The 13,253-nt window shown below is 47.6% G+C and overlaps 1 protein-coding gene across 3 annotated transcripts in view; it reads right to left on the reverse strand.

Moving 5' to 3' along the window:
• Positions 1-13,253, reverse strand: part of tmtc3 (transmembrane O-mannosyltransferase targeting cadherins 3) — a 92,362-nt gene that overhangs the window by 31,471 nt on the left and 47,638 nt on the right. For all 3 annotated transcript variants that reach the window (XM_086009497.1, XM_086009499.1, XM_086009498.1), the window contains one exon: positions 9,577-9,725. In XM_086009497.1, the coding sequence (XP_085865623.1) occupies positions 9,577-9,725 (149 nt within the window). The remainder of the gene's footprint in view (positions 1-9,576; positions 9,726-13,253) is intronic.

Consider the following 13,253-nt stretch of genomic DNA (forward strand, 5'->3'; position numbering starts at 1 on the left):
AATTGGAAGCAAGGTTTCGACCTGACTGCTTTCAGCTGCCATGGCCCTAAGCTCTACAATTTCCCTCCCTCAACCTCTCCACCTCTCTTTTCCTTTACCTTAAAACCTATCTCTTTGACCAAGCTTTTGGTCACCTGTCCTAATATCTCCCTATGTGGCTCGGTGTCAAATTTTGTTTGATAATCGCTCCTGGGACGTTTTACTACGTTAAAGGCGCTATATAAATGCAAGTTGCTATTGTTGCTCCCTGCACAAACCAAGAAAGAATCATGTGTAAAAAGCAACACTGGAGGAAATGTCCTAGAATATATCTTTCTGAGCAGCAACTTTTTTTTTTATATAGTAACACTAACAGATTGTGCTCTTGCGGAAAGAAAAACTTGCATTTATATAACGCCTTTCACAACCACTGGACTTCCCAAAGCACTTTACAGCCAATTAAGTACTTTTTGAAGTGTGGTCACTGTTGTAATGTAAGAAATGCGGCAGCCAATTTGCCCACAGCAAGCTCCCACAAATAGCAATGCGATAGTGGCCAAATAATCTGTTTTAGTGATGTTGATCGAGAGATAAATATTGTCTTGAGACATCGGGGACAACTCCACTGCTCTTCTTCAAAATAGTACCATGGGATCTTCTACGTCCACCTGAGAGAGCAGATGGGGCCTCGGTTTAACATCTCATCTGAAAGACGGCACCTCCGACAGTGCAGCACTCCCTCAGCACTGCACTGGGAGCGTCAGCCTAGATTTTGTGCTCGAGTCTCTGGAGTGGGATTTGAACCTACAACCTTCTGACTCAGAGGCGGGGGTGCTGCCCACTGAGCCACGGCTGACCCTCTAAATCAATGGAAATCACTCCGATCAATGGAAAACTTACTGAGTTAAATTATTTGTAGAGTTCGGTCGATTTATGTAGAAGCGTGTCAGGTGAATTAGGGAGCAGCACAGGAACATGTCGAGCGACAAAACAATGAAGCAGCCCACTCAGAATGACCTCTTCTAGAAAATGGTGGTTCCCCTGACATTGACAGACCCTCATCTTTAACCAAGAACAACAACAACCTGTATTTATATAGCGCCTTTAACATAGTAAAACGTCCCAAGGCACTGCGCAGGAGTATTTTAAGACAAAAAAATTTGACACCGAGGCACATAAGGATAAATTAGGGCAGGTGAACACAACCTTCTTTCTTTCCCTTTTGAAAGTTACTATCTGCTTTCTACTCTGAGCCAAGAATGCCTCAGCGGATTGGATGAGGTTTGGGCCGAATGAGATATTGCTGAATTGTTGATCTTGCAAATAACAGGAAGAAAAAAATTATGGCACTCCATTATGAATCAGACTTCTCAGTAGAGTATTAGAGATGGCAAATTAAACTTAGTCACACCCTGCTGGATATTTAATGAAAGTGCAGAATGTAGGATTTGTGCCAAGAGACTGGAGAGGGGAAAATGTGGTGGCAATTTATAAAATGGGATGGAAGGATACCCCCACAAATTTGCATTTACACAGTGCATTTCACAACCTCAGGACATCCCGAAGTGCTTTGCAGCCAATACATTTTTTTTTTGAAGTGTAGTACTTTTATGAGGTGTAGTCACCGTTGTAATGTAGGAAACACGGCAGCAAAATATGCGCACAGCAAGGTCCCGCAAACAGCAATGTGATAATGACCAGATAATCTGTTTCTTTGTGATGTTAGCTGAGGGATAAATATTGGCCAGGACACTGGGGAGAACTCCCCTGCTGTTATTTGAAATAATGCCACGGGATCTTTTAGGGCAGACGGGGCCTCGGTTTAACATCTCATCCGAAAGACGGACTGCAGCTCTCCCTCAGTACAACACAGGGATAAATTGAGGGATAAATATTGGCCAGGACACCGGGCAGAACTCCCCTGCTCTTCTTCGAAATAGTGCCTTGGGATTTTTTACGTCTACCTGAGAGAGCAGACGGGGCCTCGGTTTAACGTCTTGCCTGAAAGACAGCAGCTCCGACAGTGCGGCACTCCCTCAGCACTGCACTGAAGGGTCAGCCTAGATTTTGTGCTCTAGTCTCGAGTTGGGATTTGAACCCACAACCTTCTGACTCAGAGGCGGGGGTGCTACCCTCTGAGCCACAGCTGACCCTCTAAATCAATGGAAATCACTCAGATCAATGGAAAACTTACGGAGTTAAATTATTTGTAGAGTTCGGTCGATTTATGTAGAAGCGTGTCAGGTGAATTAGGGAGCAGCACAGGAACATGTCGAGAGACAAAACAATGAAGCAGCCCACTCAGAATGACCTCTTCTAGAAAATGGTGGTTCCCCTGACATTGACAGACCCTCATCTTTAACCAAGAACAACAACAACCTGTATTTATATAGCGCCTTTAACATAGTAAAACATCTCAAGGCGTTGCGCAGGAGTATTTTAAGACAAAAAAATTTGACACCGAACCACATAAGGAAGTTACTATCTGCTTTCTACTCTGAGCCAAGAATGCCTCAGTGGATTGGATGAGGTCTGGACTGAATGAAATATTGTTGAATTGTTGATCTTGCAAATAACAGGAAGAAAAAAATTATGGCACTCCATTATGAATCAGACTTCTCAGTAGAGTATTAGAGATGGCAAATTAAACTTAAGTCACATCCTGCTGGATATTTTAATGAAATTGCAGAATGTACGATTTGTACCTGGAGACAAATTTGCATTTACAGGAAACTTTGTGATATCCGGCACCGAGCTGTTGCCGATCTATCAAAACTGCCGGACATACAAAGTTAATGTTGAAGCATATGGAGGTTTTCATCTCCGTATCTGACAACAAACACTGTTGCTTAGCAACAGCTTCTAAACAGTCGGCTGCAGCTGCAAGCGTCTCTAGCTGAAGCTGTTGCTATAGCTACAGACCTTGCAGTGCCTGACTGGGGAAAAAAAAGCAACAAGAACTAAAAAAAACTTATAGAAAACGGCTCCTGATTTTTGCCGTTAGATCGAGTATTCCGGACATATAACCTCCAGATAAACCAAAGTTTCCTGTATATACAGGGCAGTGCATTTCACAACCTCAGGACGTCCCGAAGCGCTTTGCAGCCAATACTTTTTTTTGAAGTGTAGTCACCGTTGTAATGTAGGAAACACGGCAGCCAATTTGCACACAGCAAGGTCCTGCAAACAACAATGTGATAATGACCAGATAATCTGTTTCTTAGTGATGTTGATTGAGGGATAAATATTGGCCCCAGGACACCAGGGAGAACTCCCCCGCTCTTCTTTGAAATAATGCCATGGGATCTTTTAGGGCAGATGGGGCCTCGGTTTAACATCTCATCCGAAAGACGGACTGCAGCTCTCCCTCAGTACAACACAGGGATAAATTGAGGGATAAATATTGGCCAGGACACCGGGGAGAACTCCCCTGCTCTTCTTTGAAATAGTACCATGGGATTTTTTACATCCACCTGAGAGAGCAGGCAGGGCCTCGGTTTAACGTCTCATCTGAAAGGCGGCACCTCCAACAGTGCAGCACTCCCTCAGTACTGCACTGGAGTGTCAGCCTGGAGTGGGACTTGAACCCACAACCTTTTGACTCGGGGGCGAGAGTGCTACCCACTGAGCCACGGCTGACTCCTGCTCTATGCATTGAGCAGTAATAAGAAGATAGCCTTTGCAATTCTTCGGCTTCCAGCACACACTTCATGATATTAGGACAGTCAGCCAATGCCAAAGTAAAGTTGCTTGGTTGCAATGTGGTGTTAATCAGCACAGCATGTGCTGTTACAAAGGCAAAATACTGCGGGTGCTGGAAACCTGAACTATAAACAGAAAATGCTGGAGACACTCAGCAGGTCATCTGATGAAAGGTCACCGATCTGAAACCTTAACTCTGTTTCTCTCTCCACTGATGCTGCCTGACCTGCTGAGTGCCTCCAGCACTTCCTGTTTATATTACAACATGTATTGTGTGCTTGGTACAAAAGGGAATTGGATAAATACTTGAAAAGGGAAAAATTGCAGGGCTATGGGTAAAGAGCGAGGGGTGTGGGACTAATTGGAGAGCTCTTTGAAAGAGTCGACACAGGCACGATGGGCCGAATGGCCTCCTCCTGTGCTGTATATGAGCCAAGAAAACCAACACTTTTGGACTCCAATTGAAAACTAGCAGCTTCCTGGCTGTCTGTGATTTAGCCCTTTGTGGTAAACCACTGTTTGTATTCCTGTTTGTCCTGTTTGTATTCCACTGTGTACATGCCTGGACATGCCTCGGCTGACTCCTCCCACAGGTCCTAGTATAAAGGTGACTGCTCCCCAGCCCTTAGTATCATGGACCGGTCGACCACGCGAGGCAGACCTCCATTCTGTTGTTAATAAAAGCCTTTAGTTACTCTTCTAACTCTCAGTCTTTTATGAGTAATTGATAGCGCATCACCCTTGTTCTCATGCTAAGTCTATGGTCTGTCTTCCTTTCAAGATAGTAATAAAAGTATTCTTGGATGCTGTTCATATGCTATTGTTTTCAGACATGCCAACTATGCTCTGCCGAGCGTGTTCAGATGACTGGGGGAGTTGCCAGATTTAAGTGGCTACTGGCTGAGGGTTTCCAATCATAACACCCATGGTATTTTGTTTAATTTAATGGGTGCCTGTCTGCATTATGTTTGGAAAACCTAGGCCAGTACCTCAAGTTGGAGTGTTGAATAAATTGAGGACACTGGTGGAAGCTTTCTACTGTGTTAAATCTCTGAGTGGAAGGAACTTAATGATAATGTGTTTTGCATCATTCTATACACATTTACTGATTCAGACTGCAAGAGGGTCAGTACCTTAAAGAAGAAAGAACTTTCATTTATACAGCACCTTTCATGACCGCAGGATGTCCCAAAGCGCTTTACAGCCAATTAAGTAATTGCTGAAGTGTAGTCACTGTTGTAATGTGGGAAGCATGGCAGCCAATTTGCACACAGCAAGCTCCCACAAACAGCAATGAGATAAATCACTTGATAATCCATTTTAAAGGCGTTGGTTGAAGGATAAATGTTGGCCAGAATACCAGGATAACTCCCACTGCTCTTAATAGTGGCGGTGGGATCTTTTATATTCACCTGAGGGGGCAGAATACGGTTTAACGTCTCATCCGAAAGACGGCACCTCCGACAGTGCAGCGGAGCTCCCTCAGTACTGCACTGGAGTGTCAGCCTAGGTTATGTGCTCAAGTTTCTGGAGTGGGACTTGAGTCCACGACAATCTGCCTGAAAGGCGAGAGTGCTACCCACTGAGCCAAGGCTGAGAAATGAATCTAATATCATTTGTTCCCACAGTTCCCTGAAGTGCTAAATTGCTTATCTGAGGCAAGCTGCCTCGGGGAGAGATCACTGAAAATAAGGAGAGTCGTCATCAGGACAACTGCGGGTGATTTGGTTAAAATTATGGGAATTTTCACTCATTTTGTGTAGAGAAATTGCAGGATGTTCTCTGCTGCAAAGACCAAATCTTTAATTGTTTTAATTTTTTTTATTAATCCCTCTACCCTCTCAGTTCATGAAGCCAGTTGCATTTTTTCTCTTTTTGGCACTGAGCTCTCCCTCCTCCCCAGTTTACAGTGGCATTCTTCTCCCTCAGTTCAAGCTGGTATTCTTCTCTCCTCCTACCCACTCCCCACCCAATCTAATCCACGCTGCCATTTCCACCCCACTCACCAATTCCAGTTCCCGCTGGCACTGTTCTCTCCCCTCCTTCCCCAATTCACAGCGATGGCCTTTCCTAACTCGTCCCTCACCACCTCTCCTAACCTGCTCCAGGGGTCAAACCGGAACTTGAAATTCCGAATCTCGCAAAACTATCGACCGGAGCTACGTCGGCTAAGGGCAAGGAAGTGGGGATGTTCGCTGATGATTGCACACTGTTCAGCACCATTCGAGACTCGTCAGATACTGACGCAGTCCGTGTCCATATGCAGCAAGACCTGGACAACATTCAGACTTGGGCTGACAAGTGGCAAGTAACATTCGCACCACACAAGTGCCAGGCAATGACCATCTCCAACAAGCGAGACTCTAACCATCTCCCCTTGACATTCAATGGCATTACCATCGCTGAATCCCCCACTATCAACATCCCGGGGGTTACCATTGATCAGAAACTGAACTGGACCAGCCATATAAATACTGTGGCTACAAGAGCAGGCCAGAGGCTGGGAATTCTGCGGCGAGTGTCTCACCTCCTGACTCTCCAAAGCCTTTCCACCATCTACAAGGCACAAGTCAGGAGTGTGATGGAATACTCTCCACTTGCCTGGATGAGTGCAGCTCCAACAACACTCAAGAAGCTCGACACCATTCAGGATAAAGCAGCCTGCTTGATTGGCACTCCATCCACCACCTTCAACATTCACTCCCTCCACCACCGGCGCACTGTGGCTGCAGTGTGTACCATCTACAAGATGCACTGCAGCAACTCGCCAAAGCTCCTTCAACAGCACCTTCCAAACCCGCGACCTCTACCACTTAGAAGAACAAGGGCAGCAGACGCATGGGAACATCACCACCTACAAGTTCCCCTCCAAGCCACACACCATCCTGACTTGGACCTGTATCGCCGTTCCTTCACTGTCGCTGGGCCAAAATCCTGGAACTCCCTTCCTAACAGCATTGTGGGTGTACCTACACCATATGGACTGCAGCGGTTCAAGAAGGCGGCTCACCACCATCTTCTCAAGGGCAATTAGGGATGGGCACTAAATGCAGGCCTAGCCAGCGACGCCCACATCCCATCAATGAATTAAAAAAAAGCAAAGGTCAGGAGCAAGTCAGGAGGGGCAGCAGGACGGCTTTCACAGCGGAGGGTGGAGGGCTTAGGACTGTCACAAGGCAGGGCCAATGTTCTCTCTACTTTTTATTTTAGGTGCGCGGTCCCTTTAAATTTGCTATGCGGCCGCAGTATCTTTTCCAGTGTTACAGCTGGTGAACGGCCTGCGCGGGACCTCCCGATCGCTGTGCGGCCGCGCAGCTTAGGGGAAACGTTGGGCAGGGCTATTTTATACAGATTCCACGATAAAAACGCGGCAGTCATTTTTGCATTGCCCGCAACATTCTCGCATAAAAGCTGCTTTGGCGGAGCTTTGGGAATGGTTAATCCCATCTCACGGTGTTGGAACCATTAGATTCCAACGGTGGAGGCAGCCTGGGATGTAGAGGGAGTTGACTTGACCCAGGCTTCCCTCATAGGAGGAGTGGCCAAAGAACTGAGTCGAGGAGGTTTATGAAGGTGTTTTTTTTTTAAAGAGAGAGTTAGTGAGATGGAGAAGTTTAGATAGGGGTTCTAAAGAGCATCACAGTAGCTAAACAGTCTCCCGCCAATGATGAGGCAAAGGGAGATGGGGGATGCATGGGAAGCCTGAGTCAGAGGAACAGAGCGTTCAGGTGGGGTTACAGGGTTGGGGGAGGTCGCAGAGGACAGAATGGCGCAAAGCCATGGAGGGATTTATAGAAGAGGACAAGGGCTACATAAAATGTGCAGCATAGAAACAGGCCATTCGGCCCAACTGGTCCATGTTGGTGTTTCTGCTCCACACCAGCCTCCTCCCACTCTTCTTCATCTCACCCTATCAACGTATCCTTCAATTCCTTTCTCCCTTATCTAGCTTCCCCTTAAAGGCATCTATACTATTCGCCTCAACCACTCCCTGTGGTAGCGAGTTCCACATTCTCATCGCTCTCTGAGTAAAGAAGATTCTCTTGAATTCCCTACTGGATTTATTAGTGACTGTTTTATATTAATGGCCCCTAGTTCAGGTCTCGCCCGCGAGTAGAAACATCTTCTCTACATCTACCCTATCAAACGCTAAATAATTTTAAATACCTCTATCAGGTCATCCCTCAGCCTTCTCTTTTCTAGCGAAAAGAGTCGTAGCCTGTTCAATTTTTCTCGGAAATCTTTTTTGCACCTTCTCCAGTGCCTCTATATCCTTTGTATAATATGGGAACCAGAACTGTGCACAGGCCCTAAGCTCTGGAATTCCTTGCCTAAACTTGTCCGCCTTGCTACCTCTCTTTCCTCCTTAAAACCTACCTCTTTGACCAAACTTTAGGTCACCTGCCCTCATTTATCCTTATGTGGATCGGTGTCAAATTTTGTGTCTTAAAATACTCCTGTCCAGCGCCATGGGACATAGAAACATAGAAGATAGGAGCAGGAGTAGGCCATTGGCCCCTCGAGCCTGCTCCGCCATTTAATGAGATCATGGCTTATCATCCAAATTCAGTCCCCTGTCCCTGCCTTCTCCCCATATCCCTTGATCCCTTTAGCCTTAAGAAATATATCTAACTCCTTCTTGAATATTGGATGGAGGGCAAATGGGAGTCGATGAGAAAAACAAGCCGAGCGCTGAGGCCAGGCAGGTGGGGCCATTTGGGGCAGGAAGACTTGGAGGGGAAATCATTGCTGAAGTGAGCGCCTTGTATCAGATGGCAAAGACCAGCATTGGCAGAGCTTATGGAGCAGTGCAGTGCTGAGGGAGTGCTGCACTGTCGGAGAGGCCGTCTTTCAGATGAGACATTAAACCGAGGCCCCTTGTGCTCTCTCAGGTGGACGTAAATTGAAACATAGAGGACAGGAGCAGGAAGAGGCCATTCGGCCCCTCGAGCCTGCTCCGCCATTCAATGCGATCATGGCTGATCATCCAAGCTCAGTACCCTGTCCCTGCCTTCTCCCCATACCCCTTGATCCCCTTAACCTTAAGAAATATATCTAACTCCTTCTTGAATATATTTAATGAATTGGCCACAACTGTCTTCTGTGGTAGAGAATTCCACAGGTTCACCACTCTTTGGGTGAAGAAATTCCTCCTCATCTCAGTCCTAAATGGTTTACCCCTTATCCTTAGACTGTGAGCCCTGGTTCTGGACTCCCCCGCCATCGGGAACATCCTTCCTGCATCTAGTCTGTCTAGTCCTGTTAGAATTTTATAAGTTTCAATGAGATCCCCTCTCATTCTTCTAAACTCCAGCGAGTACAAGCCCAATCGACCCAATCTCTCCTCATCCGTCATTCCTGCCATCCCAGGTATCAGTCTGGTGAATCTTCGCTGCACTCTCTCCATGGCAAAAACATCCTTCCTCAGATAAGGCGACCAAAACTGCACACAATACTCAAGGTGTGGTCTCACCAAGGCCCTGTACAACTGCAGCAAGACATCCTTGTTCCTGTACTCGAACCCTCTCGCTACGAAGGCCAACATACCATTTTTTCCTTCTTAACCGCCTGCTGCACCTGCATGCTTACCTTCAGCGACTGGTGCACAAGGACACCCAGGTCTCGTTGCACTTCCCCTTTTCCCAATCTATTGCCGTTCAGATAATAATCTGTCTTCCTGTTACCATGTTAAAGGTGCTATATAAATACAAGTTGTTGTTGTACTCCAAGTGTGGTCTAACCAAGGTTCTATACAACTTCACTGTTTTTCAATTCTATCCCTCTAGAAATTAACCTCAGTGCTTTGTGCTGGGCGCTAATAATCAACACAGAACATTTTGTTCACTGCAAGTTCAAGTTGAAGCTGTAAGGATTAAACGCGATCTATAACAATACCGTGTTCCTGCTATCTTCTTCCATCCATGGGCAACCAGCAAACAAAACCCCATGCTCGGTACATACAGCACGCGCTCCGCTACCACAAAGCCAACGGGGAAGAACAGGTTTGATGCCGGGATGAATGGCAACACCATGAATGAAAGTGCCTGCAAAGAGAGAGCAATGTTTGAGCCACGTGAATCATTCCTAAAAGGCAGAATTAGAAGTCAAACAACAAGCATCATTTATATAGGCACAAAAAGAAAATACTGCAGATGCTGGAAATCTGAAATGAAAACAGAAAATGCTGGAGATACTCAGCAGGTCAGGCAGCATCTGTGGAGAGAGAAACAGAGTTAACGTTTCAGGTCGATGACCTTTCGTCAGAACTGGAAAACAGCAGGAAAGGGATCAGATGTTTAAGCAAGTGTGGGAACTGGGAAAGGGGGGAGGAGATGAAAGAACAAAAGGGAAGGCCTGTGATAGGATAGAAGGCAGGAGAGATTAAGAGACATTCAAGGCGGGAGGAGATGGTAATGGGACAGGTTAAGAAACAAAAGATGGCTCTAGATGAAGTGTAAATTGCGCTGGCAGAATGAAAGACAGCTGCCATGTGGGAGAGAAGAAAAGACACAAACAAAAGGTGTGGATAATAAAATATATATATATGATAGGGGCCGAGGTTATGATCTGAAATTGTTGAACTCTATGTTGAGTCCAGAAGGCTGTAAAATGCCTAATTGAAAGATGAGGTGCTGTTCCTCGAGCTTACGCTGAGCTTCAGTGGAACAATGCAAGAGGCCGAGGACGGAGAGGTCTGAGTGGGAGTGGAGCGGTGAATTAAAATGACAGGCGACCGGAAGCTCGGGGTCCCCCTTACGGACTGAGCGGAGGTGTTCCGCAAAGCGGTCACCCAATCTGCGTTTGGTCTCCCCAATGTAGAGGAGACCGCATCGTGAGCAGCGAATACAGTATACTAGATTGCAAGAAGTACAAGTAAATCGCTGTTTCACCTGGAAGGGGTGTTTGGGGCCCGGGACAGGGGGAGGTATAAGGGCATGTGTTGCATCTCCTGCGCTTGCATGGGAAGGTGCCGGGCGAAGGGGAAGGGGTGTTGGGGGTGATAGAGGAGTGGACCAGGATGTCGCCGAGGGAGCGGTCCCTTCGGAATGCTGAAAGGGGAGGTGAGGGGAAGATGTGTTTGGTGGTGGGATCACGCTGGAGGTGGCGGAAATGGCAGAGGATGATCCGATGAATGTGGAGGCTGGTGGGGTGAAAGGTGAGGACAAGGGGAACTCTATCGTGGTTCCGGGAGGGAGGGGCAGGGGTGAGGGCAGAAGTGCGGGAGATAGAATGGACACGGTCAAGGGCCGTGTCAGCCACAGTGGAGGGGAATCCTCGGTTGAGGAAAAAGGAAGACATGTCGGAAGTACTGGTATGGAAGGTGGCATCGTCAGAGCAGATGCGGTGGAGACGGAGAAACTGGGAGAATGGAATAGAGTCCTTACAGGAAGCGGGGTGGGAGGAAGTGTAGTCCAGGTAGCTGTGGCTTGTAGTGAATGTTTGTCAATAACCTATCCCCAGAGACGGAGAGGGAGATGTCGAGGAAGGGAAGGAAAGAGTCGGAGATGGACCATGTGAAGGTGAGGGAAGGGTGGAAATTGGAAGCAAAGTGAATGAAATTTTCTAGTTCAGGGCGAGAGCAGGAAACGGCACCGATACAGTCATCAATGTACCGGAAAAAGAGGTGAGGGAGGGGACCTGAGTAGGACTGCAACAAAGGATGTCCCACATATCCCACGAGAAGGCAGGCATAGCTAGGACCCATACGGGTTCCCATAGCAACACCTTTGATTTGGAGGAAGTGAGCGGTGTCAAAGGAGAAGTTGTTCAATGTGAGAACAGGTTCAGCCAGGCGGAGGAGGGTGGTGGTGGATGGGGACTGGTTGGGCCTCTGTTCATTTATATAGGTCTCTAGCAAACAAAACGCCTCGAGGTACTTTACAGAGAGTCAGAGAATGGAAATCGTGCCACGGAGGGAGAGATTAGGAGGAGGGGGCGGTGGCCGACAGCTTGTTTTTGATCAGGTTTTTGAGAACAAAGAGGGGCGAAAAAGCTTGGAGGGGGAATTCCAGAGTTAGCAAATCTCGGTCCTGTATTTCTGCACAGTGTCCAGAATCAATTCACAGGCCGCCAACCGTGGGGAGTCACCGAGTCGCTCAGAGAACGCAGTCAGGTGTAGCACAAAGCTTCTTGTATCTCGTCCCAACAACGTACCTTAACCTGAACCTCAGAACACTTTTCCTTAGTACACACGTGTAAATTTTCCCATTTTCTTTAGCAACCATTTGTATGGCTTCAGAGATTTGGGTTATAACTAAATCCAGCTCGCCTATCACCAGCCCCGGACCTCACTGGCTTTCACGGCCTCCCCAATCCTCTGAAGCTCTCGTGCTTAGAGTCAGCTGGGGCTCGGTGGGTAGCACACTGCCCTCCGAGTCAGAAGGTTGTGGGTTCAAGTCCCACTCCAGGGACTTGAGCACAAAAATCAAGGCTGACACTTCCAGTGCAGTGCTGAGGGAGAGCTGCACTGTCGGAGGTGCCGTCTTTTGGATGAGATGTTAAACCAAGGCCCCATCTGCTCTCTCAGGTGGGCGGAGAAGATCCCATGACACTATTTCAAAGAAGAACAGAGGAGTTCTCCCTGGAGTCCTGGGGCCAATATTTATCCCTCAATCAACATAACAAAACAGATTATCTGGTCATTATCACATTGCTGTTTGTGGGAGCTTGCTGTGCGCAAATTGGCTGCGTGTTTCCCAACATTACAACAGTGACTACACTTCAAAAAGTACTTCACTGGCTGTAAAGCGCTTTGGGACGTCCGGTGGTCGTGAAAGGCGCTATAGAAATGCAAGTCTTTCTTGCTTTTACTTCTATCCAGTCCTTGCAGTACCCCATCTCCATGCCCTCCTCTCGCCCCCCCGCTCCTTTGGAGGCTCGCGTGGCGGGCGCCGATTCGCTGAATTCCTTCAAGCGAGAGCTGGACCTGATTCTGGCTTGGGGTGGAGATCACCTTGTGCAGGGAGGGTAGGCACCGCACAGCATTAATCAGGGGACCAGAGAGGACTCCTGGACTTGTTTCGACTGCCTAAGGGAGTCGGAGAGGAATTGACCAGATTTCCCCCTCCCCCCTCAAAATGGCCCGAGTTTTTTTTAAATCTGGGTTTTTCGCCTCTCCCAGGAGATCGCGTGGTTTGAGGTGGGGTGGGGAGCGGTGTTCCCTGCAAGGTACACGGACGCACAATGCTCCAGGAAACCCGCGCAGTTGGCCTGCTGGCAGTACCGCACGCGCGGTATTTTTGACAGGGCCGCGCAGGGCCAAAAAAAAATTACAGGGAACATCGTTGGCGGGGAGGGGGGGTATATACAGGAAACTCTCATTTAAACGGCACCTAAATATCCGGAATTCTCTATTAACCGGCAAAATTCATACTCCGAAAACAACACCTCAATAACCGGAAATGTGGCCGAGTCCGAGTCTCCCGCGGTGGCCGAGTTAGTCAGTGGGGGTAGTTCTCCAAACTGCCACTACTCGGCTTCTTGGCGCTATCGGAAGTCCGAACACCTCAATAACAGGAGTCTGACTCTTTGTTTGTTAAAAATAGCCTCGGTAGATAACCCTCTCCGTCATC

The sequence above is a fragment of the Somniosus microcephalus genome, chromosome 16 (assembly GCF_052327205.1).
Source record: "Somniosus microcephalus isolate GS21.2 chromosome 16, FLI_Smic_1.0, whole genome shotgun sequence".
NCBI classification, from domain to species: domain Eukaryota; kingdom Metazoa; phylum Chordata; class Chondrichthyes; order Squaliformes; family Somniosidae; genus Somniosus; species Somniosus microcephalus.